We start from the raw sequence: 27,083 nt of genomic DNA on the forward strand, positions 1-27,083 counted from the left end.
ACACCGCGTGTGCCAGAGGGAGGAAGTTGTAGCTTACTAAGCTACAACTCACACTCAACATCTCTCCTCCTCCCTCTCAATCGCTAAGCTAAGCTTAGCGATTGAGAGGGAGGAGGAGAGGTGTTGAGTTGTCGCTCCAGTTGTGTTGAGGGAGCTACAAGGAGGCGTTTAAGGAGCGCTGAGGGGCTTGTAATTCTAGCGGTGCTAGGTGTGATAGGAGGAGGTGTCGCTCTATCCAAGTTAGGAGGAGGAGGATGTGTTGATCGAGCCGAGTTAGGAGGAGGAGTGGATCTAGCTGAGTTAGGAAGATGAGTTGATCTAGCCAGAGTTCGGAGGAGGAGGAATGGGATGAGGTGTACCTATGAATATGGCGTGCAGCAGGAGGTGCAGGTAGACACTCCATTCCACCTTGACTCCGTGGTCCACGATGAGGTCGGTCAGAAGGATGACTGCAATGTTACACCTGAGGGTAGGACAGAGGTCATCATGACCATGTTTGAAACTTGATCAAATATGTAATTTGTTGTGATTACTACCAAAACTACATTAAAGTCACCATGCAGGTGTTGTGTAACAGATAATTGAATAATGCTTTAATTTAGTGACTAGTAAAGTAAAGTTACATTGAATCTAATTTAAATTTCTTAGGAGCAGGTAGGGATTGACACCTTGCTGTAGGAGGCCTACAGCTGCACTCGGGACATTGGGGATCGAACCCCGTCCCTCTGGTCTGGTAGTGTGTACCTGTGTAGGGGGACGGCGGCGGTGTTTGTTTCAGGCAGGTGGTCCACCAGCGGCGACCAGCAGCCGCCCGTCGGAGGGAAGGGGAGGGGCTCTGGGCGGTTGTGGTCCATCACCTTCAGGCGCCAGTTGGCGTACAGCGGCATGGAGTCACCTGCACCGTGGAGTGGGGGGGGCGCTTAGCAACCACAGCATCGTTTGTAACCACCACAATAGAAAAGGCACCGTCGCTCGAGAAGAACACGGCAGGGGATACCCCACTCCCTTGGGGAGCTGAGCTGTAGCTTAGTGATAGACTGGGGGATCGTTAGCCAAGCTAACGGCCAGATTAGTACATTAGAACCGCCATCTCCAGCAGAGATCAACGGTTAACGATTTGGCCCATCAAAGATCAATGACGTTGAACTTTCAAGTTCAATAATTGTACCACACTTCCTGACAGACTAATCAATGGGGAATCTATGATAGACAGGGAGAGTGAGAGGATGGGGGGGGGGGGGGATTTCTTCATAGGTCATGGAGAGGTCACCCACTCTTCTCCTCCTCGTAGGAGCCCCCGGAGCTGCTGCTGTAACGGGATTCGAGGCGGTGGTGCTGACGAGACAGGTTGATGTTCATCCCGCTGTACACGTCCAGGTGAGGGTAGCTGTGAGGACAGGACACACACACGAGCACACATACATCAAGGAGTGTTATCAACTGTTACGTGATCAAAAATGTGCATGAGCTTAAGAAATGTATTTCCGCCTAGGTGTCCCTTCTTAAGGGCGTAGGGTGTTATTTTGTTCCTGGTTGAACCAGCATAGGTATGGATTCATTGGTATGTCTTTTTTTTATAGATTATTTGTAATAATAGTAATTTCTAACATGCTATTAAAGAAGATTGTGTATATTTCCATCACTTTTAACAGGAGAGGGCGTCTGTTTGACCTAGTTTTAACTCAGCTCATGAGTGGTGTCTGTTTAAACTAGTTATACGACTGGTGTACATGACTGGTATTCCTCCAAGGTAATTTGCATAGTGTTCTTGCATGCTGGATTGTTGTGCATGCATGCTTCAACATATTCAAACTAGATTTACATGTGCTGAGCATGCAGGTTTCCAGACCAGTGTATGTGTATACGTTTAACTCCATTTTAACTGTGTATGCATGTCTTAATTGGTTATATGCTAAGTGTACTGCATATCTTTCAAGGTATGCAGGAGGTCTTTAGATATGCATCTTTTCATGACTAGCTATATATATCGGTGTGCGTGCGAGCGTGTGTATGTTTTCGTATTTGTGCGTGTACATGGGTGTGTACCTGTCCTCCATATTGGGGTCCTTTATCTTGCTCTCGTGATGGCTTTCAGTCCCAGGCACCATGGTGTTGCTGCTGGACATAGTTCCTGACAAGCCAACCATACATATCAGTTACACTCTAGTTATTTCATTCAGCTTATTGAAGGTAGAAAATTTGATTTTTTTCTTTTTATTTATTCGTTTTTGGAGAAAACGAAAATGTCTATTTATTTATTCATTATTTATCATGAGTGTCTACTTTTAAACATTCAAGAAAAAGAGTTAGGGGTCATGGGAGCCCAAACGCCGTGAGCTGGTGTTGAGACCAGACTAAACAGGTCAAACCAGGACTGGACTTGCGTACCTGTGTTGACGGAGGGGATCTTGTAGCTGGCGCTGATGCGGTAGTACGGAGGGTTGTCCATGTGGGTTACGCTAGAGCAGACCGGGTCCATCAGCTCCAGCTCACACATCAGCTCCTCCAGCAGCTGGATGGTCTTATCCCTGCCCAGGTATACTACCACCCGCTTCACCTGGAGACACACACAAACACACACTTCAGCGACACATCACTGCCACCACCACTCACTTCAGGGCGAGGGCTTAGGAGGACACAAAGGGGGATTGCATTACGACTTTTGAAGTCCGGGAGACAGCCTGTATATACTGTAGAACCGACTTATGAGTACACAAGGGGCTTTACAGTTGAACGGTCTTATGAGGACCCGGAGGCTCTGAAGGTGTTAACTGTAGAACTGATCAAGAGGACCAAGAAGCTCTGAAGTTGTTAACTGTACAACTGACTTATAAGAGCCAGGGAGGCAGGAAGGGTGAGGCTGTCAGTATCGCAGGTCTTACGTAGGGTAGCAGACTGGGTTCGCTGTTGACCCCCGCCATGCTGATGAGGAAGTGGAGGATGATCTTCAGGTTCTTGGGCCAGCTGTCCGCCAACGTTGTCCAAACGTTCTCGATCTCAGACCAGGCAAACTCATCTCCATACTGCAGAGTGAAACAAGAAAAAACAAAACAGTTCCGCTTGTTAGTAGCTGGCATAAACAGTTAATTTGTGCAAAGACGCCAGTCATGAAAGCAAGTTAATATTTAGGAGATTGAGTCATGAGTACATTAAGTACAGTTCCATACAGCCTCGCAGCGTTACATATTTATTGCATTTTGCTTTAAATGCTCTCACCTTGGCGGTCATGAACATGAGGTTGTTCAGCACCATGGTGGTGGCGTGCGGCGAGCCCCAGCCTTCGCCTCGCAGCCAGCGTCGGCTGTTCACCATCATCTCACGCTCCTGCGCCTCCTCCTCCTCCTCAGCCACGCCCGGCTCCTCGGGCCGCTGGGTGGAAGGCTTGAAGTCCACCAGCTCCACGTTGTTCATCCAGGGGAGCAGGTAGTGCAACATGACCTGCCGGCCTGCAGGGTGCGCCGTCTGGATGCGCTGGCTCACCTCTGTGGTCGTGGCGGTGGAGAGTGTACTGTTTAGAAGTTGCTTTCGTCCACATGTTATGTGCAGGGAATTCAGATACAGGTAATGAGTACGTAGGAGGTTACGGCATCTTGTGCTAGGATGCCAACAGTTTGCAGAAATTAGAGATTTATTCCAAAACCTAGCAAGTATTCTACACTTACCCAAGACAGAACTAGATATCACCTGTTTGCAATTTTCTTTAAGACTAATTGTCACAACAACAAAAAACGAAACAACGGCTAAAAAATATTGCATTTCCTTTTTCCATTCCTTGACACATTTAAGGCATGCGTTGAAGAATTTGCCAGGTAAGAGCAGAGATAGGGCTTGATGCGGACCTGAAAAGATGGGCAGGGTGAGCTCGGGGTAGGTGCCGGCCAGCTCCTCAGACAGCTGGTAGTAGGACAGGGAGTAGAGATGGGGCAGCGGGGACGGAGGGGTCAGGATGCCGTCCGTCCGCTGGATCTCCAACTTGTGAGCGTAGCGGAACAGCTTGGGCTCCAGGATCTGCCAAACCACGCAAAACACCGCAGAGAAATACCATCAATCTCTAATAGGCAAGGCTTTAACAGGAACACGATATAAAAGTATTCATAGAGAGAAAACCCTTCAGAGTTGTATTAGATAGGGCTTTGAATAAGAACTGCTAATGTCGGGAGCATTACTCGGGCCAGTGGATATGTAAGACATACAGCTCAAACTGTAGCCTGTACACAAAGCAATGGACATCGCGCTTGCTGGCTAACCAAAGTATATTGTCAGCAATAGCAGAGAAGGAAGTAGACATTTTGCACGGAAACGCGTCTTATCTGAGAAAAGGAATGATTATAATACAGTTGAGTATTATTGTAAAGTTTAGAGTTCAGAGTTCATAGCAACAAACCCTCCATGTCTCAATAGGCTTCAGCCCAACCCAGCCCATTGTGATGTTTGACCTCTGCTTAACCTTTGACCATGTGTGTGTGTAGGGCGGGGCGGGGCAGTTCTGACCTGCAGCAGTTGCATTGCCAGCTCGTAGATATCCCTGGCCGAGTCAGCAGCCTTGAACAGTATCAGGTTCAGTAGCACCACAGTGTCAAACTGGTAATCCCTGGGAACAAAGAACCACAGCCGGAACCACACCACAGGTCAGCTAGCGGACACAGAGCAACTGGTCACACAACAGCACGTACTGTACTCCTGGACAACTTTACTGATGGAAGCGCAAGACGGTTTGGGCTTAAACTGGATTCAATTGTGTATTGCATTATTTACAAAATGGATATGAACGTATTTTCGTTTCAAGCGTAGTTTTTAAGTTAAATTAATGTCATTGCTAAGTCCCCTTAAAAAAATTATTCAGGGTTGTGAAACTAAAGATTACATGAAAAAACGTACCTGTTATGGAAGACATTGGCGATGGCCCTGAAGCAGCCAGCAGCGACGCGGCGTGAGCCGGTGTAGCAGCGGTCCACGGCCCAGAACATGAGGTTACTCTGGTCCGGGTTCAGCTCCAGCAGCAGCATCACCGCCTCGCAGCCTAGCTGGTGCACCTGAGGAGGGTAGAGACCCAGTTAGCACCTGTTAAAACCCGTTTACATCGATAAGCAGTAGGTAGTAACCTTTAGCACCCTTTAATATCTGTTAACGCCTGTTACCACCCGTTAGCAGGGTAGTGGGGTGGCTGTGAATATTACTAGGTTTAATCCCCAATGCCCCCAAGTCTTCCTGTTGGCATCCTGGTCCTTATTAACATGCATTGAACTTCATAGTCAGTGGCTTTGGATACAAGCATAAATACTGAATACTAACAGTAAACATTCATCCATCCGGGCCAACAGGTGAGTGGGGAGGTGGGCCTTGCTCACCTTCCTGTCCTGTGAGTCCAGGATGTTGTCCAGCCACTTGTACAGGTAGCCGTCCGAGGAGAGCCCCACGTTGTCAGCCACTGGGCCGCAGCACAGCACCGCAGACATGGCCTGGAGGGAGACACATGGAGCATGAACACCACTGATACTCATTCATAGACACACAGAATGGCTGGTACCTGATACACCCGTATACATACAGACACATAAACACACACGCAAACACACACACACAGAAACACAAAGACAAACACACACATAAGCACACACATTATACCAGCTTCTCCTACGCAGTCCATTTCGTCCCATTAACAGATCTGTATCCCATTATTCTTACACTTTACATCAATGTCAGTTGTCTGCCTATGCACTCTCTATGTAATGCCTCTATGTTAAGCCCCCCAGTACCTTCAGAGCACAGTACTGATGTCTGTTGATCTGCATGTTGCGGTCGCTGTAGCGGTCCAGGGGCGTGAACATGATGCTGAAGGGCCCCGCCCAGTGGCTGAACAGCATGAACAGGCTGTGTCTCAGGGACTGCTGGGGGAAGATGGAGCGGCGCTGGTGCACTGTGGGTAAACAATAAAAAACGTCGTGATGAGGGAGGCATGACGTGCTGCTTGATGATGATTGGATACCGAGATGTTTTGCCTGATTTAAAGTGGAGATTTCGTTTTACTCTGTAGACAGAAAGGACTTAATCCTACTATAGTTAATGTTTCGGATACTGTGTGTGTGTCCGTGTGAGAATGAAAAGCCTGCGTCAGCCCGGTCTCATTGAGTGAGTATAAACTGACCTGGTACGTTTTGGATGATGTTGGCCACAAGGGCGCTGAAGTGGCAGCGGATGTCTCTCAGGGTGTCCGAGTCCTTGTCGTTCTCCGACTCAAGCAGCTGACGGGTAAGGTCTACGTACTCCAGCAGGGTCCCGTTCAGGGAGTGGCTTTCCCTGTCCAGACCCCCACTCGCTCTGTGCACACAACCACAAACACAACCACCACTGTCAGGGCACTAAACATGAATGAAGAATTTCACTAAATTACTACCGGTAATCTGGCAGAACAACTCTTCAATCTTTTTATGTATTATAGTTAATAATAATCATTATATAACAACAAGCATTTTAAAAAGGTTTAACCCATCAATATCAACTTTTGACATCAATATGAGCTATTAAAGTTACAAATATTAAGATATTTGTAATTTGCAATAAGAGCCATTGCATGAATGTCAGCCATCATATGAATATAAGCTATTAGCATTATTAGCCTTTAGCAGTATTAGCCATCATAATAGCTCTTTAAGGTGATACCAGGTCATCGGTGACTCACATCTGGCTGATGACTCCAGCATCGGCCAGCAGCTCAAAGATCCGGACCAGCTGGACCCGCAGGATGTCACGACGCCGGCGCCGCTTCACGTTCTGATAAGAGATGGAAAAACAGGAAGGTAGATTACAAGAATAACATTCATATCAGGAGAGATCAGATTCAGACAGAAAGACATCTGTGAGATGCATAGAGATGTCAGAACGACACCGGAAAGAGAGTCATCAGGAAAAGATGCAAATCAATGAAAAAAATGTGAGGGATATTGGAGATATTAGAGATGCATCTTATAAGGAAAGCTTAAGAGAGGTAACGGTAAGAGACAAGAATACGGACTGACCTCAGGTCTTCGTTCCAGAGCCTCTTTTATGATGGGGTTCAACTCCTCTATCAAGTCCCTGCAAGTACCAACCAACACCAACATCAGCAGCGGCACCAATCCCAAATGTGTCTGGTTGGACATACAGCTACATGTTCTGGATGTGTGGAGCTTCGTGTGCTACCTGAAGGCCAGAGGATTGGTCCTGCCAAGCCCCAGCACCAGAGACTCCGTGATGTCCATGCTCTCAGAGCGCATCATGGGAACCACGTGTTTGAACAGCGAGGAGAGGGACGGAGAGCCCACGATCTGCATATCAAAAACATCATCAACCCACATGCACAAACGCCACAGCTCCGCAGATAGGGCTTTCAGACTATTCCAGAAAATAGAGGTTCCTAATCTTTCTGAGGCTGAAATTTGGGACCCCAACTTGCTTGGTTTCAATAACGACTTCCACACCTTTTCCTAACCCAAATCATCATCAGCCGGTAATATGTCCCAGTGACTTATTGAATATCTCTCATATTAGTCAGTTAGTAGTATAGTTTGCTCATAGGTAGAGATCATAAGCCTATTTACAGAACTTTGAAAACCTGAAACTGAAACAATGCCTTATAATTACGACCTTATAAGTCAGCATTCTCTCCAGACTCAATATGCATATCAAGGTGACCACAAGATGTATCTGGACCCAAAGCTTTGGGATCATTGCATTAGATTATAGTTATTAAAGCGAAGGAAGGGCCTACATACTCGAGCACAGAATTATTTTACTGGAAGCACCTACAGAGCAGGCATCACATATTTTGCGACGTTATCCTCCCAATATGTTTCTTCATTGTGTTACCTTTTATGCATTAATTTATCACTTAACTGAAGCCTGGTTAAGATGAATAAGCTCTATAAATGTATTTCAAACAGCACGTTTTCCATTGTCAACTGACTATGATAGATTATAAAGCGTTTAATAATCCAGGGTTTCCCGATAGAGACTCTGTACTACATTCAACAATCTGTGGTTTTAAAAATAACAATTCAATAGCCCTTTGGTAATTGCAATCTTTTACAGGTGGACCATTTATGCTTATTTTCCCGCAAGTCTGTCTTTATCTATACACAGAAAATAAATTAAGTTTAGATTATTTTATACTTTTGTATAATATATACAACTTTGATGCCTACAGCTTAGGCAGTTGCCTATACTATTAAGTGCTGTGGGAAACCCTGCATTATAATATGTTTCTGCAAGTACATCATTCAATAAGTGTACTCAACTGAGGTAATGACTTCAATGGCTCATCCCTACTAAAAAGTTAGGGCTGGTGTAGGGGGTTAACGGTCATGCACAGGGGCTGACCTTGGAGTCGTAGCTGTAGCCGCTGTCTGGCGTGCACGCCAGTGTCTCAGGTGGCGAGCAGCGCACGGAACCAGAGCTGGACGAGGAGGAAGATGAAGAGGAGGAGGAAGAGGCGGAGCTGCAGCAGAGGATCAGGTAGTTCCTCCAGAGCCCCGTGTACGAGTCACTGCTGCTGCTCATGCTGTTCAGCTTCTTGGCATTTATGGGGCTGCTGTGGAATGAAAACAGACCATCATGTACCTATTCACGTCCTCAGCATATGCACCGTCAACACAAGGCTTTCATTTTACTGAGCCATTCTATATTCTACTTTCATCCAAAGTTATTTGCAAGTCATTCTGGTAGCTCATTCCGTAGAATGTAGGGGCGAGGGCACCTTGCTCAGGGATGCATACAGGTAGATTATTGACATTTGGGATTAAACGAAGAACGTCTTAGCTTGGAGTCAAACACCCTAGCGACTACATTATCACCCCTAAACCTTAATCCCCTCATAGTCCCTCCCTCTTACACTCCTATGACTTACTATTGCAACAACAACAAACACACAAAGAGACTAGGGTATTTATGGAGTCGTACTTAATGTCAACTTGTGGAGACAGCAGCTGCAGGCGGGTGTAGGCGAACATCCAGGCGTAGTTGAGGGCCGAGGGGCAGTGCTTGGGAAGGTTCTCCTGCCGCAGGTAGCTGGACAGGCTTATCACCCATGGGTCCTGGCCCTGGGTGACGTGGGCAAACACCCAGATGTGGGAGGGGCTGACCACGTCAAACTGGTGGCTGATGGGAGATGAGCTCCAATCGGCCAGCGACTGGAGATCGATGCCACTCGGGCAGTAGAGCAGATTGGTCTGTGTGACAGGAAACAGGAAGTTGTCATTAGTCACTTTTACAACCTGATCATCACTTGCTTACCCATCTGTGTTTTTTTTTATATCATTAAGTGAAAAGCCAACAGACGGAAAACATGAACAGCTTCCTGCTTTCGGATACTGCTATTATGGGAATAGAGAACCTTGACAGGACGGAGTCATTAAAAAAAAAAAAAGTGCTGACAATAGACCAGAACAGCTGATTAGCGCCAACTCAGTGGAGAGGTCCCTGCGATCAGTGCACCTGTTCAACCATTACTGCTCATAATGCAAAAGCGCACTTAGACATATTATATAGTAATTTGCAGAATGGAAACTTGTGAAGTTATTGTTCTATCGGTGCAGGTTCCTGGATTTAGTTTGTGTGTCAGGCTGTGTACCTGGTCAGCCCCGGTGAGGTGGATGAAGCTCTCCAGCACAGAGGCACTGAGTCTGTCCATCACGTCGATAGCCAACTCCTCATCGCCCTGAAAGAGGAAACATCAGTAGAAAAATATTAAAAACAGTCGTAGATGATAAACATCCAAAGCGACTTCCAGTAGATTTCGTTTGAATACATGCCATTAATACACAGATTGGGCATAGACAACTTGGAACTTTCAACTGCCCTCTATAAGTAGGCTTACAAAGATATGTCCGGCAACTACCGACTGACCAAAGCAACTTCACTGAGCATGAAAGGCAGAGGGTAAGCAAACATTGTGGAAGACGGTTACCTTGGCGATGCCCAGTGCCGTGTGCAGTGCGCGGACCTCCTTGAGAACGTTGACGGCAAGCCTGCGAGTTCCGGGCCGACAGCTGCAGAGAACCACCAGTGCCAGGCCCTCTACCACGTGCAGAACCCCAAGCAGAGGAGCCCGGTCCAGGGAAAGAGTCGGACCACTGCCTGGGACCTGCTGGAAGAAAAGAGGTCATTGATTCTACTCCTTCTAATGGCCCATATATCACCCTTCCTTTCCCGACCACTTACCAAAATATACTGCATATATAAAGATTTTTCTAAATAGTATTTGGTATAAATATTATTGTCCTGTACACGCCAAGCCTGGGAACCAGACGAACCGGAGGGGCCAGAGGTGGCCCGGTACGTACGTGTGCCTCCTGGGTCTTGTTGCTGCTCTGCACCGCCTGCCTCCATTGGCTGATGAGCTGCAGGAGCATCTTAACTGCGTTGTCCAGTAGTGTGGGGTGGACGTCCGTCACCTCACGGACCATGAAGTAGACGAACCCCGACACCACGTCCTCCCGCCACTCGGGGAAGTCCACCATAAGGGTCTGCAGTGTGGTGAAGGCCAGGCCTCGCAGCTCCTCGTCCATGTGGATAGTCAGCCTGGGTTTAGACGTGAAGGACAGGTGAGACCGACAGGTGAGGCGGACAAGTGCGAGGGTTGATTAAGAAACAGGTACACAACATGCTATCATTGAGATTATGGTCAATTTATCGTGTGATGGATTATGATGAGTGGGTTTAAATCTAAAAAGCGGACAGGTGTTCAAAAGTTTAAAAAAAAGGTAGCAGTAGGTTTATCACTGGGATTCTTAAAGCCAGTCGAAAGAGCGTTCAGCTAAACAGCTAAGAGTTGTGTATGCATTGTGTAGTAGTTCTCGTTCTAGGGATGAGCGAGGCTTACTTTGCCAGAAGCTCAATGAGGTCCTGTCTGCTCATGCCGTCGGGGATGAGCCTCGGTATGGCCGCCACGCACGTACGGAACAGATCAATCTTTGGCTTCCTTTCCCCCCTGCCAACAGATGGAAACAATCAGATGCTGTGGCAGGACCAAGTCGTACAGAGCCTGACAACAACGATGATGCTGATTGGATAGGAGCCTAAGGTGCACTGACGTGATCATATCCTCGGGCTCCTTGTTGGACATCTGGACGTTGGTCATGCTCATGGAGCGACCCACATCCTTGTCCAGGGAACGCAGGATGTTGTCCAAGGCCTTCCTCACCTGAGGGTAGTACAGAGACATGCCTGCAAAGACACGGTCACGAATAAAACGCACACACAAAACCACAAAAACACCATGCCCGCAGCATGAATAAAACAAAGCCCACCTGGGGCGGACGCCCCTGGGCGCTTACGTACCGATGCCCTTGGCCTCTTCGTCGGTGAGTGTGGTGTTGAGGAAGATCTTCTTGACCCGCAGGGTGTTCCCCGAGGGCATGATGACCCCTGTGGTGGGCATGGGGGGCTCCCCGTCCTTCTGCTGCAGGCTGTTGGCCACCACCAAGAAGGCCCTCAGGCCGATGTTCATCCTCTGAGGGGGGAGGGGGTAAGCATACATTTGGGATGGATTCCCACTTCCACACAATGCGAAGACTGTAAGCACTAGCATCATTGTAAGTCACTTAAAAGCGTCCACCGAATGGCATATATTATACTTTAGGAGTTTCCATCGACACTCTGATGCTTTTGGAAGATCAATTTGAGTGTTGATCTTTGAAGATTTTTTGGCTTGATGAGGTATAAGGAAGACATTAGCCATTTTTTATATTGATCTTGCTTTATTCTGTGGTAAGAGTGTGGTGAGATGATGGGCGGGAGCAGTCTATTAATTGTAGCTGTACCCTTGGGTTGATAGTAAAGATGTTTATTAATGTTAGAGCAACTATAGGTTGATAGTAAAGGTGTATAATAATAAGAATCTTACCTCCGGGTTGATGGTGAAGGTTTTGTGGGACTTGCCCACACACAGCAGGTCATAGATGATCTCCTTCATAGCAAAGTCCAGCCTTTCCTGCAGGGCCAAACAAAACTTACAGAGTTCATTTATCAATGGAAGGACACCCCATATCTATCCATGTGGGCATGCAATTGATCACACAAAATATAATATGCAAATATTGCGAATACCATTTTATTTGCAATTAATTGCAAACTTGCCGTTTGGCAGCCCTGCTACCAAGTTATTTGTCACTGGCTATTGTCTGACAGTTGGAAGCACGTAGCCGTGAGGAGAGTACGAGTGTCAGGGATTACAAGTGCACTGCGCTGTACCTGAGCTATAAACTGGATGATCCTGACGAAGATGTTGAGCGGGGTGTCTCTGGGCACCACACTGCGAGAGCCCTTTGGGAACAGAGCTGACACAATGCCCAGGAGACGACTAGACAACAGAAAAAACACAGCATTCACATTAATACCGGACGGATCAGTGACGATTCACAGTGCAACAGTGAAATGCAACACTTCTAAATGGCAGAGAAGGTTGTTGTTTTTTGGCGTTAGGTTTCAAAATCGTGCTCTCACACTATTTTCATCGCTCTTATTCTTTCTTTACAACTATTAAATCTCTCATAGAGCACCTTTAGGAGCGGATAGGTGTTGAACAATAAATACTTGGACAGGTCGTAAAGGAGCAGGTTAGGGTCAGACAGTTATTACACGGACAAGTCGAGGCGTTTGATTTGTTGGCAGGGCTGTGGGGTGGTGCTTACCTCTGAGTTACAGTGTTGCTCTCACATTTGATCCTGATGATGTAGACCCAGAGCAGCCTGTAAAGCGACTCCAACGCCACGCGCGACATCTTGGGGTCTTTGTTCTGTCAACCAGAGAGGACAACCATAAGCACTTGCCAACTAGCATTATCGTCTTGTTATTCGTGTGAAGGGAGGGAGATGATTAAGACTATCCTTCAAAACACAGACAAAAACCCATAAACAATTCGAAGGTTCATGCAAGGTCCCATAATTCGCTGACCGATAGGGGCTTGTTCTTCAGTTTAAACCCTTGACGTTGAGAATGCGCAACAAAGACATAAAAACACACAATAGCGCCAGGGGTTCACTTCAAACTCCCAGTCCATCTCAGCCAGTAAAGTCTATCCCATTGGATCGAATGGAGTCTGTGTTTGGTTGTCCGGCCTTATCCGACTACATAATGCACGCGTGCAGTGGGTTCAGAGTCTGCAATCACACTGTACTACCAAATAGCTTGCCAACGGCAACCATAATCCTGTGACAAATATTCTCAGGGAGCGCAGAGGCGGGAGCGCAAAGGAGATGAGCCCGACGAGAGAAGAAGTAGTAAGGACAACAAGAGGGATTACGACTCGCTGGTTCAAGCTCACACCAGTAGGAAGACAACGTAACAGACATGAAGCGCTCATCACTGCCAGCAAGCCCCAGCAGGTGTTTTGCAAATAACGCCTGCTGTAGTGACACACTTAATGTGCAACACACTTAATGTGTAACACACTTGTGACGCGAAAACCCCAAGACAATGCAGAGAGCTCCACGACGTGGAAGCACTAAATCCGGTATACGTTTACTGGCCAATACGGTTCCTGGGCCATCGCGGTTACCGTACCCTAGGTCAGAAGACGTCAGCTCAGGAAACAGAGGGGGTAAGGAGGTGGGAGGATAGGAGCGCCGATTTCTTCCATGAAGGTGGTTCAAGTGGGAGGGTGGGTTTAAGTGGGCGCTGGAGTCGCACTAGAAACTCACCTGCAACGTCTCAATCTGCTTTCTGATGCTGTTGTTAGATGGCATCTGGGCAGAGTAAAGACACGCCAGACAGACACAAAACCACAGCAGACACCCGTGCAGGGTTCAGGGTGGGGGGGGGAGACATGCACGTTAGAGGAAACAGAAATAAACATGACAGAAAAACAAAAATGTTGACAGAAGCTGTGACAGCCTGCCACTACATTCGAGTGATAAAGCTCAACAAACATGGATAAGATGTCCAGGATGGCCTTGTGCAGAGAGCACCCTTCTTTGTATGTTAGAGAGAAGGCATACGGACACACACACACACACACACACACACACACACACAGAAACAAACAGGGGGGATTGTCGGGACAAGATCAGAAAAAGGACAATTATGGGATGTGCATGCAGGATGGTTGAAAATCTCTTTGCAATGAATTAGGAGTCTGATTCACCCAATTATCTTGTTTGGTAACACTATTTAATTTCACCCTCCACACATCATAAACTTCTTATTATTTTCCCCATTGCCCAGACTAAGCAGTTCCTTGTTTATTGGTTCAAAAGATCCAAGGAAGGATCACCTCTCCCACAGCAGAACCATGCGGCGTCCACCACCACGAGCACCGTCAAGCAGACAAACACAGGTCAATTCCCATCGGTCACCTCACAAACACCTATTACGACAACCAGAGCTCAAATGGATCCGCATGATCCCAGTGAACAACCCATTCAGAAAGCTCCCTTGAATCTTTGAACACCACTGAGAGGACAATGACGACCGGTACAGGGCAAGGAAAGGGTGGGAATGACAGGGAACATGTCTGATCGGGAAACAAGGCCAGTGCAGCAGGGTCTTCAAAGGGACAGGTTAATCAATTAGCAGAGGAACAGTTGCGGTAGGCAGACAGAAGGGATTTTCCGGAATGGTGTACGAAAAGAGGATTTCTGATTGGTTCACAAAAGCAGTTCTCATTGGATCATGAAAGGATTGGGCTGGACAGGTAATGATTGACAAGAGGTTGGCAGGATGTGATTGGCTTACAATAGGGTTAGTCAGTTCAGGGTTAAAAAAAAAAAAAAAAAGACAGTATTTATTCATTGGTTTGATTGCTGGAGATATACAAATATCCCCAAAACAGATTCTGAATTATAAGGACAAAAAGAAGCATTAAATTAGACAAGCATGTTTACCACAGATGAAGTACGTTGTTCATATAGACAACAGATTGCTCTGTCTAGACATCTTGTGTCAACAGTGCCTTCCTACATGTACATACTCACCAGGCGGGCTCATGTTCAATGTAGTCTAACGTGATTACCTAACTACTGGAGGGAGTCTTTGGGGTTCATATCAACAGCATAGAAGCGATAATGTCGCGGAGAAGAGACATTATCTCTTCCAGTACAGCAACATTTGCTAACCTCTTTACTAATGGCGGTCCTAGGATTCTTTAAAAGGTATGCTATTGGATTAGCCATCATCAGGGGAGAGGATTCAGCTGGATATCCTAGACAAAAGCCAGGTCTGGCTAGGGTGGGGTCGCTTGGTTGAGGCCAGGTCTGGGTGAGGACATGGGGGGTGTAGGGTGCACAGGTGTAGGTGGACTGTACCTTGAGGTGCGACAGGCAGTTCTGGAGGAAGATGTGCCAGTTGTTGAGGAAGAACTGCTTCTGACTCACACACAGCAGGCACGTCACAAGGGGATACAGGGCCTGGGGGCGAGAGACACCAGCGTCAATAGAGGGAGAAAACAGAGAGAGAGTGACAGAGGTCTGGATAGATAGACATCAGCAACACTTAAGAGGAGAGAGAGAGGCCTGGGTGGAGAGACAAGAACCACAACAAAAGGGGGGGGGGGGAGAGAGAGAGACAGAGAGAGACAGAGAGAGACAGAGAGACAACAATTTGGTGTCTTCCTTTTGTCATTTTTTACCAAAGAGTGCTTCTTCCTGGAGCTTAGGTCGAAGGTTGTCTGGTACAGCATCTCCACAAAGTTCTTCAGGCAGGGCACGTTCACTTCATTCTTCACAGCCTGTTGGGGGGAGAACATGTTAGAGTTCCCATAGAAACAGGAATTTGGGCGTCCTCCACAGCGAGCCAGGTGTTTTTATACCGCAAAACCCTGACTCAAGAGTACCTGACTGAAGTAGGATCGGCTCAGGCTTGTTAACACAGACTTCCTCTTCAATGGAAATGATTCTACCATTGAGAAATGATTACGCCAAGATTTTATTGCATAATAAATGTTGTATTGTATTAGGGTACATGCCGGTCGTAAGCAGGCCCAGCATCACAATAAAGAATGTGTATACTGTAGGTGAAAAATAAAAAAAGAAGTTTGTATGTGGGCTGTGTATGTGAGGGGTGAATGTGAGGTAGGTGATATAGGTCAACAGTGTAGTGTGTTTGGGCTGTGCATGTGAGGGGTGATGTGAGGTAGGTAATATAGGTGAACGGAGGGGTGTCTGAATGTAGGAGTGTATTTGGGGGGTGTATGTTGGCTTTGTATGCAAGGGTTTAATGTGAGGTAGGTAATATAGGTGAACGGAGGGGTGTCTAAGGGGTGTAATTCAGTTCAATAGAGACGTGTGTGTGTGTGTGTGTGTGTGTGGGGGGGGGGGGGGTGGGGGAGTGCATGTAATGTTCTCCTTACTGCAGCCACAGGGATGAGTATCTCCACGAAGAGGCCGGCCAGGGCATGTTTGATGTCCCTATCCTTCACCTCCAGGAAGTACTGGGCACACTCCTGAAGATAGCCCCGCCCGACCACGGAACACACAGGTTAGAACAAACACCGAGCCGGACTTGCGGCTTTATTTAAAAACCCAGAACCGCAGACTAACATCCTGCTATAGCAGACAAATAGGGACTGTTATTGGATAAGCATCTACATTTGCCTATGATTGTAGATGGTTTGAAGTACTAGAAAGAGACATTTCTTGGTACCAAGAAAGAGACATGATAAAGCGAGAGGAGCAATCTACCTTGAGAGGTTGAGTTACATAGAAGCAAAAATCCTGCAGAATTCCATTCCTTCAGGTTGAATACGCTTCACAACACACATGCACTCAGTACAACAGACACCCGACATACCTGCATGAACTGAAAGGAGGCTTCAAAGTCCTCCACGGGGTACATTTTGACCCGGAAGAACTTCATGCCCATGATGAGGCTGATGATGCTCTGAAGCACGTAGGGACTCTGCTCCTTCTGCCTCAACTCCTTCAGCTCTGTGATGAACTTCTTCCTCACCGCCTGGAACCTGGAGCACAAACACACACACACACGGTCAATGCGAATGGGACAGGTTATGCCAAGATATCTAACCACTAACATAAGGCTAGGGGCCAAGAATAAATGTGCTTAACCCCAAGATGGCTAACAACTCAGGCAGTCAAGAGATCTTCAATCTCCAAAAAGTGAAGTCCATTTTATTTGTTTATCCCTGGAAGCTTCAAGATGGCTTAAGGGGTTTGGAAATTGTGTAAGCAGTTGGGAATGGTAAGTGAGGCGGAGAGTTTGGCTGTCTTACTTTGACTGTGTGAGAATTCCAATGACCTCAGCGTAAAGGTCAGCGATGATGTGCACATTCCCAGTGTTAGGCCCCGAGTACCTGGAAATGGATTTAGACAAATGTAACTTCCTGTTAATCAACCCTCCTACAGTCATTAATACAGTCACTGGCCATGTTTTTGATTCATCACTTTTGGGAATGAAGACCGTTATCATTATAAATCAAGATAACAAGGGCCGTCTTCCTCTCAGCATGGCTGTAACCAGCTGTTCCCATCTCTTGAGTGCTGTAAGTTTACTAATTTCTACTTAACCCGAAGCAACTGTGTATTCTTAGAGTGACATTCATTATGAGGCCAGCTCATAAAGTAGCCCAGATCTCTCTCTCTCTCACACACACACACACACACACACACACACACACACACACACACACACACACACACACACACACACACACACACACACACACACACACACACACACACACACACACACACACACACACACCATTCCCTGAGGCAGAGTACAACTCACGTTGACCATAAACAATTCAGTTCCACAATCATGTTTTAAATATAAATGTGACAACTTTTTTTCTGTGTGCATGTGAGTGTGCGTTTGTTTACTCACCCCTCTCTGTGTTTAAAGTGCTTAAATGCCAGGTTCAGAACTTCATGTACTAAAGCATCTGGCACCGGGTGAAGAGGAATCTGTGACGCAGAGGGATTCGTTAGTGTTACTTGGAGCATCCATACTCCCATACATCTCCTCCCCCTCCTCATTCCTCCCCTCCCCTCCCACTCCTCTTCCTTCCCTCCTCCTCCTCATTCCCCTCCCCTCATCTCTCTATCCCCTCTTCATTCCTTGCCCTCTCCTCCCTCACCCCCACCCTCCTCCCATTCCTCTCCCACCTCTCTCCTCTGCCCCCTTGCTCTTCCCTCACCCTCCTCTCATGCCTCTCCTCCCACCTCCTCCTCCGCATTCCACTCTCCCCCTATAAATTTGTCCTCCCTGCAGTCCTGCCCTCTCCCCTCAACCTCCTTCTGCTTTCCTCCCTTCCTCATTCCTCTCCTCCCTCTTCCTCATTCTTCTCCTCATTCCTCTGCTCAGCCCTCCTCTCCCCCCCTTTGCTCCAGGAGCTCAGCCAAGGACATCTTAGCTATGGTCCCATGGGCTTTGGGTTCAGTGTGTGGTTTGGATCGGAGCGCTTCTCCGGCACCACTCAGACACCAGTAAACAGATTTAAACCAAAGCCTAGGACGGGCTGGTGGGCGGCCATTTTGTGTGTTTACTGTATTATCCGCCCCGGTACCGAGCAGACAGCCAGTGTATTAGCTGCCGCTCTGATGAGCAGCCACGAGAAAGTTGAACTAAGCGGCGACCCTAGCCATGGTACCCCTGTTATCAAAGGTAGGACAGGAAGTCCTGGAAATCAATACACTTCCTGTTAACTAGATCCCATGGAGAGGAGTGACGGAGGTTGGTTCAAAGAGAGCAGTGACCTCTGTGCTATAAGCTACTGGACAGCGAGGCCCTGGACTATTTCCTAGTCAAATCTGGGGATCTGTAGAGAGGGACATCTCACCTGTTTCAAAACTTCCACTGAAACCAAACAGAACATAAAATCTATGGCCAAGTCTCTTCGCTCCAATAGGTAGTCTTTATCCCGGTGTTCATCACTGGAAGGAGAAAGGGATAGAGATTACACTGTGAAAACTCCAACACAACAAGGTTTTGCAGCAGTTTCGATGCAGTATAATTATAATGAAAACATTGGAATTAAGTTAGAGTACAGGAAGTTATTTAGGATTAGGACAGGAAGCGACATTTCATGAGAACAGAAAATAATTGATTATGCCCACAGGAGGGAAGTGATGATGAGAACAGGAAGTGACTGATGATGAGAACATGAGGAGGAGGATCTTAGGTCAGTACCCTTTGGACTTGGTGCTGGATCGAGGCCTGTACTCGTAGGACTCGTCCTCTGTGCCGCTCTGCCGTCTGTACCAGTCGAAGAGCGTGCGCAGCAGGGAGGGCAGACAGTGTTCCGCTATGGAGCTCATAGAGCTTATTAACTGGAAGGAAACAGGACAGTCAGCACCGCATGCTTGCAACCTCCCATCTCAGTCCTTAGAAGACCAATGCAATTCCCGTGTGGAACAAGCTCCGTCCCAACTTCAAAATCGCATCCCGAGACAGAAATCCCATCCAGGACGTGATCTTGTCTAAAGAGCGAGACCATGCATTAATAGCGAGATCCCCTTAAATAGCGAGATTACATACGGGGGTCAAGATCCTGTATAGAGATCGTAAAGAGAGATCAGTGACGGCGATGGTGACCTTGTTTTTCGAGGGGAAATACAGGCTATATTGAATATTGATTCGCAAACGAAAGCGCCGTGTCGGATGGCATGTTGAGCCCAGCATGGTGTTTCTATCCTATCGACCGGTGTCAAGCACATGCAGCCTGCAAAGCCCACCTCTTTACAGGGGCTCATCAGCACTCTGATGACGTCAATAGAAACGGCTTTAGAAAGTAAAACGATAAAAGTCCTGCTCCCCGTAACAGACTAGAAAACCACCTGTTCAGGGCACCAAATTCCGAATTCGATCTACATTATTTGTGATGGTTTAACCGAATTGTTCATACTGTAGTCCTTGTATTCCGCAAGCTACCCCTGTATAGTGGGTGCGTCACCTCTGAAGGTAGCATTGGTACACAAGAAGCTCAAGTGTATCAGGCAACCTTGTCGCAGCTGTCCCATTTTGTGTCTGGCTGCTTCTGTATAATGTGCAATGACGGCTATAAACTAGAGCACCAGGCTACCGTTAGATAAGGGGTATTTTAGGAACCCACGTACCAGGCAGAGAAAGACTGACTTGCAGAAAACGTCACGCTTTTCTGCTCCATGCCTGCTATCAATTGTCAACAATGCACTAATGCATATAAGGATGTTGTTATGTATAAAGTAGTCATAGAGTAGGTCCGTTATATAAATTGATATAGGTGTGTGTGCTTGTGCGTGCCAGTACAGTGACGCTGGATGACAGGCAGCGGAGTTATGCAAGGTGTTGCCGTGGGGACGGACCGAAGCCCCCACCACTGACTTACTGCCGAGGATGACACAGCGATTCTACAACCCCCCCCCCCCCCCCCCCCCCCCTCTTTATGGCCTCTACCTCTCTCTCTAAGTCACTTACAATAGCGACAGCTGGATATATAGCAGTGGATGCTGCTTGGCTTTGTGTAACGCTGAACAAAGCACTCTGCAGCAGTCAGGTCCATTGTTTAAAAGTGTCCACCGGGCCAGAATACGGCCACCGTCGGGCCAAGCCCATCAATACATGGTCACGACTTTTAACAGAAGGCCGGAGCCAACGCCATCGGACCCGGGGACTGTCTACATCGGTGGGGCTGAATAAAACATTGCAAGACTCGATATTCAATAACCCTGTGACCTTAATCCATAATGCGGCGATCTAATGGGTTTAACATTAACCATACAGTAACCATTAGATATTCTGAGCGAGACCTCGATGGATATGCTGATGCTGATGCACTGAGAGGCATTCACAGTGCATGCCTTTAAGACAGGGAATAACTACATTAGTACATTGGATAAGTTTAAACCTGTACAAAAAACATTTAAAACACATGGGGCAACAATAATTAAAGGCTCACTAAAATAGTCAAACAATGTTTACAGATATCTGGGCCAGGCCTGTGATAGGGAAAGTATTTTGCATTGTAGTTCGCAAAACTGAGGAGGTCTCACCTGATCAAACTGTGCATCTTCTCCTCGCTGCAGGGACCGGGAGAGGGGCTTCTCCTGGGAGGAGAGGAGATAAGGAGAGATGAGGGACGGAAAGAGCGAGAGAAGAAGGACGAGGAGATGATACAAGAGGAGGAGAGAGGAGAGGAAGAGGGCGAGAGGAGGGAGGAAAGGAGGCGAGGGGAGACAAGGAGACGGCGGGAAAAGACACAGTAGAGACAGTTACAGTGTTAGTTATCCCAAGGAGGATGGGCTCCTTGGGCACTGCAAGCCAATCCCTAGAATATTATCAAGAGCCGATATTGCCCATAAACCAGGAAGAGGTGTACTGCTGCACAATGCTCTGGTCCGGACTCACCAGCGGCTCGGCCATCACCACCTCAATCTTCTTCTCCGCCAGCACGGCGAACTCGGCGAACAGGCTCTTGATGACGAACTCCCCCGGCTTGAGCTCGGGGTCAATGGTGATGCTGGACATGGCGTCGGTGTTGCGCTTCTCCCACGCCAGGGGAGTCACCGAGGAGGGAGCACGACGTTTACTCACACTGCTGTTGACTGGGGGCGAGGCTGTGGGAGAGAACACATGCTGGTTACACACCAGGGCTTTTGGAACGAAATTCGGGGGTTGATTATAATCCGAATAGTGAAAAAAGGAATACTGTTTTAGTTCTGAAATTGCTGTTCAAATGTTAATTATTTCAGCCGTGATGCGAATATGTGGCCTATTCCTATAATAATCACGGATGAGGCGGATTATGATAACTGGGTGTTCATTCTTTTACACATGTTTTGGTATGGTTTTTTTAGGTTGTTTCGCTGTTCAATAACTAAATTAGGCCATCGCTCAAGTTGCTATTCAAAACTAAACTGCTTCGATACAATTGCAGACCTTTTGAGAAACCTAAATAGGCCGTTACCTCCGCCATGTCATAACGTTGCAACGCTGTAGATCTTGTTGTATGTCAACAGTACTATTTAAGTCATTAAGTTATTATTTTATTGTTGTGGGAAAAGATTCGCAACATACCATCACGTTTAATGTATAAGGGACCCAACCTGAGGAGTGAATCAACTCTCTCCACTGCCACGTACAGCACAGCTTATTATATCAACGACGTTGAGGCAGAGTTAATATAATATTATTTTGTGCCAAATATTATTTACTGTTAAAATGTCTTACAACAACATGCGGATCGTGGAATTAGCAATACATTAGCCTGTTTATATTAAATGTGATTATTAAACATTAAACATCTATATTGCGAGTATTCAAAATAATAAGGAATGAAATTCAAATGGGATTATAGAGGAGGAGTTAACACTCAATAACACACCCAAAAAGGGACATTATTGACCTAACAATAACATAAACCAACCAGTCTATAGATATTCAACAAAATGGTCTGTAGTGCACAAAACGGGACATATTTCATTCAATAACACCCAGCAGGAAAAGGAAGATTTTTTGGTACAACTGGAAGAACGTATACATTTCCACCAATATATCAAATTTGATGTTAAGGTGAATGCTTCTTATTACGAAGAGAAAACATACCACCTGATCCACTTCAGTTCAGACCTTATCTTATCGCCTGTGAGTGTGAAAAACACACCCAAAAGAACATGAACTCAAACCATTTCTCACTGGCATCCGGGTAATGCGTTTATACAAAGAGACGTTAGGGATTGACGGGTATCAATTTGCGACTGGCTCCATCAGAATGACCATCTATCCCAGGACTGCAGACTGAGATCGATAGTCATGGTATACACATGCAATTCTGCAGCCTGGGATAGAGAGTTAGCGAATGAAGAACCAAGCCATCGGCCTGGGATGGACAGCAATGGAATATGGCAAACAGGCCCATTGTAGAGACAATTTGCAAAGTGCTGTACAAACAAACCCACACACACACCCACACAGAAAAGAGGAGCACAGTAAATAGGCCCGCCCACTCCTTGTGGTGTTTACCGAGGCAAGCCATGAGACATTCCCGGTGTGGTCACCTGGGAAACGTGCCTGGGGAGCCCCTGCCTCTGTACATGTGGGACCCACAGTCAGTCAACAGCAATAACACACCCGGCGCCCTCACTGCACAACACTCAATTAAACCAATATGGCCAGCATTGAATTCAATACAGTGTACACTTGATCAAATACAGTTTACACTGAATTCAATAGAGTCTACACTAGATCCAACACTGTCCACACACTCCACAGTGGATCTAATGTGGTGTACACTGAATACATTCTAGCTGAGAGAGCGGTCACTGGAGCTCTGGCCAGTAACCAACTCCCTCTCTCTCTCTTTCTCTCTCTCTCCCCGTCCAACTTTGTTCTGTTTTCCTGGTCTCCAGAGAAACACAGCGTGTTCCTTCCAGAACTCTGAAACAATAGTCAGGGAGGGAGGAATGGGGAGAAAATGGATGACTTTTTCACAGGAAGTCAAGATGTTGACACCCAGTGACCGGTAGGGAGGCAGGCCGGGCCTGGCACATTAAAGCAGGCAGCAAACAGTCACCAAAAGTCCAACAGAAAACACAGTTTACAGTCTTACTTCTGTGTTGGACCTTGGTGTGCATTAGTGTGCATACTGTGCAATATGAAAATGTGTCGTGTGTAACCATGTGGGAATGTGCGTTGCGACACAGTAAAGAATGTGTGTTATGTGACCGTGTGTGTGTTATCTGCTTGTGTTTGAGACAGGGGAGGGGTGTGTGTTGTAGTAGAAATGCTGTTGAGTAGCACAGAGAGGCTTTCAAACAGATCCTCTTTGTTTACAGAGTTCCACAAACACCCTGATGATGATGATGTCACATAGCCAGCTCCCCACCACCAATCACTGATCACCGGCATGTACCCCCCTCAGTCTCTGCCACTCTTTCTCCCCCCCTCGCTCACTCACTCACTCCTTATGTCTCTCTCTCTCTCTCAACCTCTCCCCCTCATGCCCTCTCTCCCTCTGCCTGTCCCTGGGCCAGCTCGAGGGCCGACTGTTTCACAGATAGGAGCAGCCCGACGCTGTTTGTACTTTTCCACTCTACAACCGACTAAGGAAAGAAATGCAAGGCATCTTTTCCCGGGCCAAGTCTCCTGATCACCCTCCCTCCCCTCTACCTCTCTCTCATTGGGAAGTAATTTGGGACATGCCAATCCACTGCCCACCCCCAAACATTTCTGTGTGCACTGCAGAGCGGTGAGTCTAGGAGACTGATTGTTTCAGGGAGTCCCAGCAAACTGCAATGACTCTTTCTAAGCTTTCACTGGAGATCCATTGCTCTGTCCTTTCATTCAAATCCCTATGCAAATGCCAAGACAAACTTCTAGCACTAAAGAAAAGAGAATTGCCGTGAACATTTGTGTGTGAAGTGTTTACTGGTGTTTTCCTACAAGCCAGGTATTACACTTGGCCTATTATTTATATATATATATATATATATATATATATATATATATATATATATATATATATATATATATATATATATATATATACATATACATATACACACACACACACACACACAATAGAATTAGGCCTAGCGTAATACCTGGCTTGCCAATGAAATGGTGTCATCAGCTTAGATGTGAAAATAGTGGAGGTTTGAGGCGATTGTTAATCAACTATATATTAATGATTTATCAATGGTTAATTAATCCATCAGAATGTTTCTAACTGGGGGCTGAGCAGAAGATCAGAACACTTTGAACTCTCGCTCTACTTTAGAAACAGTGTCTTCTTAGCACACCAAGTAGCAGCAGCTCCAAAAGAAGAACACCACTGCATAGCACCAAGGCACTTATCTTGTGTCAGGTCATCTGACGCAGCAGAGCACATTCACATCCCAGCATGATACTTACATAAAGCAATGATACTCATAACAATTTCAGTATAGCTCCCTCAAATGTGCAACGGCAGGCTTTATTTAATTAAGCATGTGATATGCGTGGTGGATTTGCAAACCATGGTGCATCTATGTTATAAGCGTATTCAAAATCCAGTATCAATTTAAGTAAGACATAGGCCAGGCCCCAGCATTGCTGCAGCAGTCATCAAGCTTGCTAGCAGGCTTACACAACCCCAGGGTGACTCCAGCGTCTTCCCAGTAAAAATGCTGCCTTGCCCAGGGCCTGTCAGGCTCTGTGACCAACCAGCAACAATGGAGCACAGAACACGCCACACTGTGTTGGTATGCAAAAATATCGCATGGGTGTTCAGTTTGCTAGTCAACAAGGGAAGGGAGCACAGGCATGCTCTTCCTCGCTCCAAGATGTCATGGCATACACAGCAGCGAGTCTCAGTGGTTCGTCCTAACACGTTATTCCTTCAAAGTGACTAATGACTGCACTACGCACACACTCCTCAATGTGAAATACAGAAGACGAAAGATTCATGTTGAAACTAATTTGGCGATCTATGGGACGTAACAGGGTTGTGTCCCCTTTGCAGGAGTGTGTTATTAAAACTAATAACTGCTTGGAGTGCTGGATAACTCTGGAAGCTCATATGAGGGCTGTCCTGTACACCACGTGCACAGAGGTTACATAGGAACAGGTTGGTGTGAAGTGAAAAAGGGTCACCACAGCCAGAGAGACCAAGATAAAGAATGAAAGACTGAGATGAAGAGACAGACCAACAGGCAGACAGAGACAAAGAGAGACAGACAGATAGAGAGAGAGACAGAGAAGGTGGACAGACTGTTTGGCAGGGTAACGCAGAATGGTTGAAACGAGGCATTGCCTCTTTGTTTCAGAGGCCCGCTGCAGCGAGCTGGCAGCCCGTTCAGGATGGAGGCAGAGAGGGAGAGAAGTGGGGGGTATTAATTAGAAAAAGGAGCAAATGGAGGACAAAAAAAAAGTGTTTACTCAGTGGTTAGTTGTTTTAAGGAATAGCAAGCATCTAACTTTTAAGGGCCACATCCTGACATTGAGACATGACATCACAATATTCGTAACCTAACCCTAAAATTTCCATTAGCTTTCACAAAAGAAAGAACTGTAAAGCTAAATCGGGCAAGTTTACAAAAATAAAAAAAAGGAAGTAGCAGCTGCAATCCTTCAAATGAGTAAACATGAATGGGTGAGATAGCGTTACAGGAAGACTGCAACACTGACGGGCCAAAAGAAAAGTGTTTAGCTGGTCATGCTCATTCTGGGGCTGACACTAGCCTAGGCCTGGAGACTGTCCTCATATGGCCATACCTGATAAGGCAACTTGGAAATAGACAAACAAAAGAGTAAAGAGGAAGGCACGTCAAATAGGTTAACTTATTTTAGCCGAAATGGCGAAATATTCTTTGCCTTTATTACCTCACACATGCAAAACAAGACCGGGGCAAGGCATGCAAAACGTGGCTTTGCCATTTCAAACGTTTCAAGAAATTAACAAATGCAAGATGTGTACACAGGGGTGTGTTTCACCGTGAATCGGACGTTGGACTCATTCGCTGTTGCTGCTTTGTATTGCATTGCAAATGCATTTGCATTGTAAACCTATGATTTGTTTATAAAGTTTTGCTTCTCTATAGTGAGGTCACTGAAAGCATTGTAGAGCATTAAATGCAACAAAGACTGGGTGTTTGTAGAATATATCTATCCTAAATGCAGGCTAGTAGCTACACTTTGAACTGTCTGGAAAATAATAACTTCACCAATCAAATTAATCATTTTAGCATATGCTGCTCACATGAATCATTAGATAAAATGCATTATTGTGATCATTTAATAAACATTTTATTAAACCCAGTAGGGAAATCAAACAGTGCAAATAAAACATTTCCAGAATGAAATTAAGAGGCTATATACCAGTAGACTGGTTAGGTATGGAGGGTTTATCAGTGAATTTTACAGCATCTCGGTATGTTAGGGTACAACATGTGCAACATGAGTAAGACAGTAAAACCGTCTACATGTTTTTTGCTCATGAAGCACTAAGCTTCATTTTAAAAGGCATTGTTTTCTGCTAGTCTTGAGTAAGCCCATAGCCAGCTATAGGATGCAGGAAGGTTTACGGAACGGCGTGAGAGAAGGGGGGTTTGTTGTATCTGATGTCTGCGGAGACAAAGCCCATATAGGAGAGTCTAACAACCGGAGCCAACTAGCAGACTGATCAATAACGGCAAAGCATT

The 27,083-nt window shown here is 46.4% G+C and overlaps 1 protein-coding gene across 14 annotated transcripts in view; it reads right to left on the reverse strand.

Annotated features, from left to right (window-relative positions):
* fryl (furry homolog, like) overlaps positions 1-27,083 on the reverse strand; it is a 72,336-nt gene that overhangs the window by 23,865 nt on the left and 21,388 nt on the right. For 8 of the 14 annotated variants that reach the window (XM_030372359.1, XM_030372360.1, XM_030372355.1 and 5 more), the window contains 38 exons: positions 21,313-21,521; positions 20,958-21,011; positions 19,117-19,256; positions 18,767-18,860; positions 17,812-17,891; positions 17,198-17,278; positions 16,759-16,927; positions 16,319-16,411; positions 15,599-15,697; positions 15,276-15,377; positions 13,674-13,718; positions 12,666-12,769; positions 12,226-12,334; positions 11,879-11,965; positions 11,314-11,485; positions 11,067-11,199; positions 10,856-10,963; positions 10,317-10,554; positions 9,941-10,120; positions 9,605-9,691; positions 8,935-9,203; positions 8,356-8,566; positions 7,180-7,304; positions 7,017-7,074; positions 6,680-6,771; positions 6,146-6,318; positions 5,757-5,917; positions 5,349-5,459; positions 4,879-5,033; positions 4,492-4,591; positions 3,840-4,008; positions 3,217-3,482; positions 2,883-3,023; positions 2,389-2,557; positions 2,047-2,131; positions 1,275-1,387; positions 745-895; positions 360-463 (listed from right to left, as the gene is read on the reverse strand). In XM_030372359.1, coding sequence (XP_030228219.1) covers positions 360-463; positions 745-895; positions 1,275-1,387; positions 2,047-2,131; positions 2,389-2,557; positions 2,883-3,023; positions 3,217-3,482; positions 3,840-4,008; positions 4,492-4,591; positions 4,879-5,033; positions 5,349-5,459; positions 5,757-5,917; positions 6,146-6,318; positions 6,680-6,771; positions 7,017-7,074; positions 7,180-7,304; positions 8,356-8,566; positions 8,935-9,203; positions 9,605-9,691; positions 9,941-10,120; positions 10,317-10,554; positions 10,856-10,963; positions 11,067-11,199; positions 11,314-11,485; positions 11,879-11,965; positions 12,226-12,334; positions 12,666-12,769; positions 13,674-13,718; positions 15,276-15,377; positions 15,599-15,697; positions 16,319-16,411; positions 16,759-16,927; positions 17,198-17,278; positions 17,812-17,891; positions 18,767-18,860; positions 19,117-19,256; positions 20,958-21,011; positions 21,313-21,432 — 4,948 coding nt within the window. In that variant the 5' untranslated portion in view covers positions 21,433-21,521. The remainder of the gene's footprint in view (positions 1-359; positions 464-744; positions 896-1,274; positions 1,388-2,046; positions 2,132-2,388; positions 2,558-2,882; positions 3,024-3,216; positions 3,483-3,839; positions 4,009-4,491; positions 4,592-4,878; positions 5,034-5,348; positions 5,460-5,756; positions 5,918-6,145; positions 6,319-6,679; positions 6,772-7,016; positions 7,075-7,179; positions 7,305-8,355; positions 8,567-8,934; positions 9,204-9,604; positions 9,692-9,940; positions 10,121-10,316; positions 10,555-10,855; positions 10,964-11,066; positions 11,200-11,313; positions 11,486-11,878; positions 11,966-12,225; positions 12,335-12,665; positions 12,770-13,673; positions 13,719-15,275; positions 15,378-15,598; positions 15,698-16,318; positions 16,412-16,758; positions 16,928-17,197; positions 17,279-17,811; positions 17,892-18,766; positions 18,861-19,116; positions 19,257-20,957; positions 21,012-21,312; positions 21,522-27,083) is intronic. The other 6 variants (XM_030372356.1, XM_030372358.1, XM_030372364.1 and 3 more) reach the window with 3 other exon arrangements.

This window comes from Gadus morhua, chromosome 12, assembly GCF_902167405.1.
Source record: "Gadus morhua chromosome 12, gadMor3.0, whole genome shotgun sequence".
In the NCBI taxonomy this organism is placed as follows: Eukaryota; Metazoa; Chordata; class Actinopteri; order Gadiformes; family Gadidae; genus Gadus; species Gadus morhua.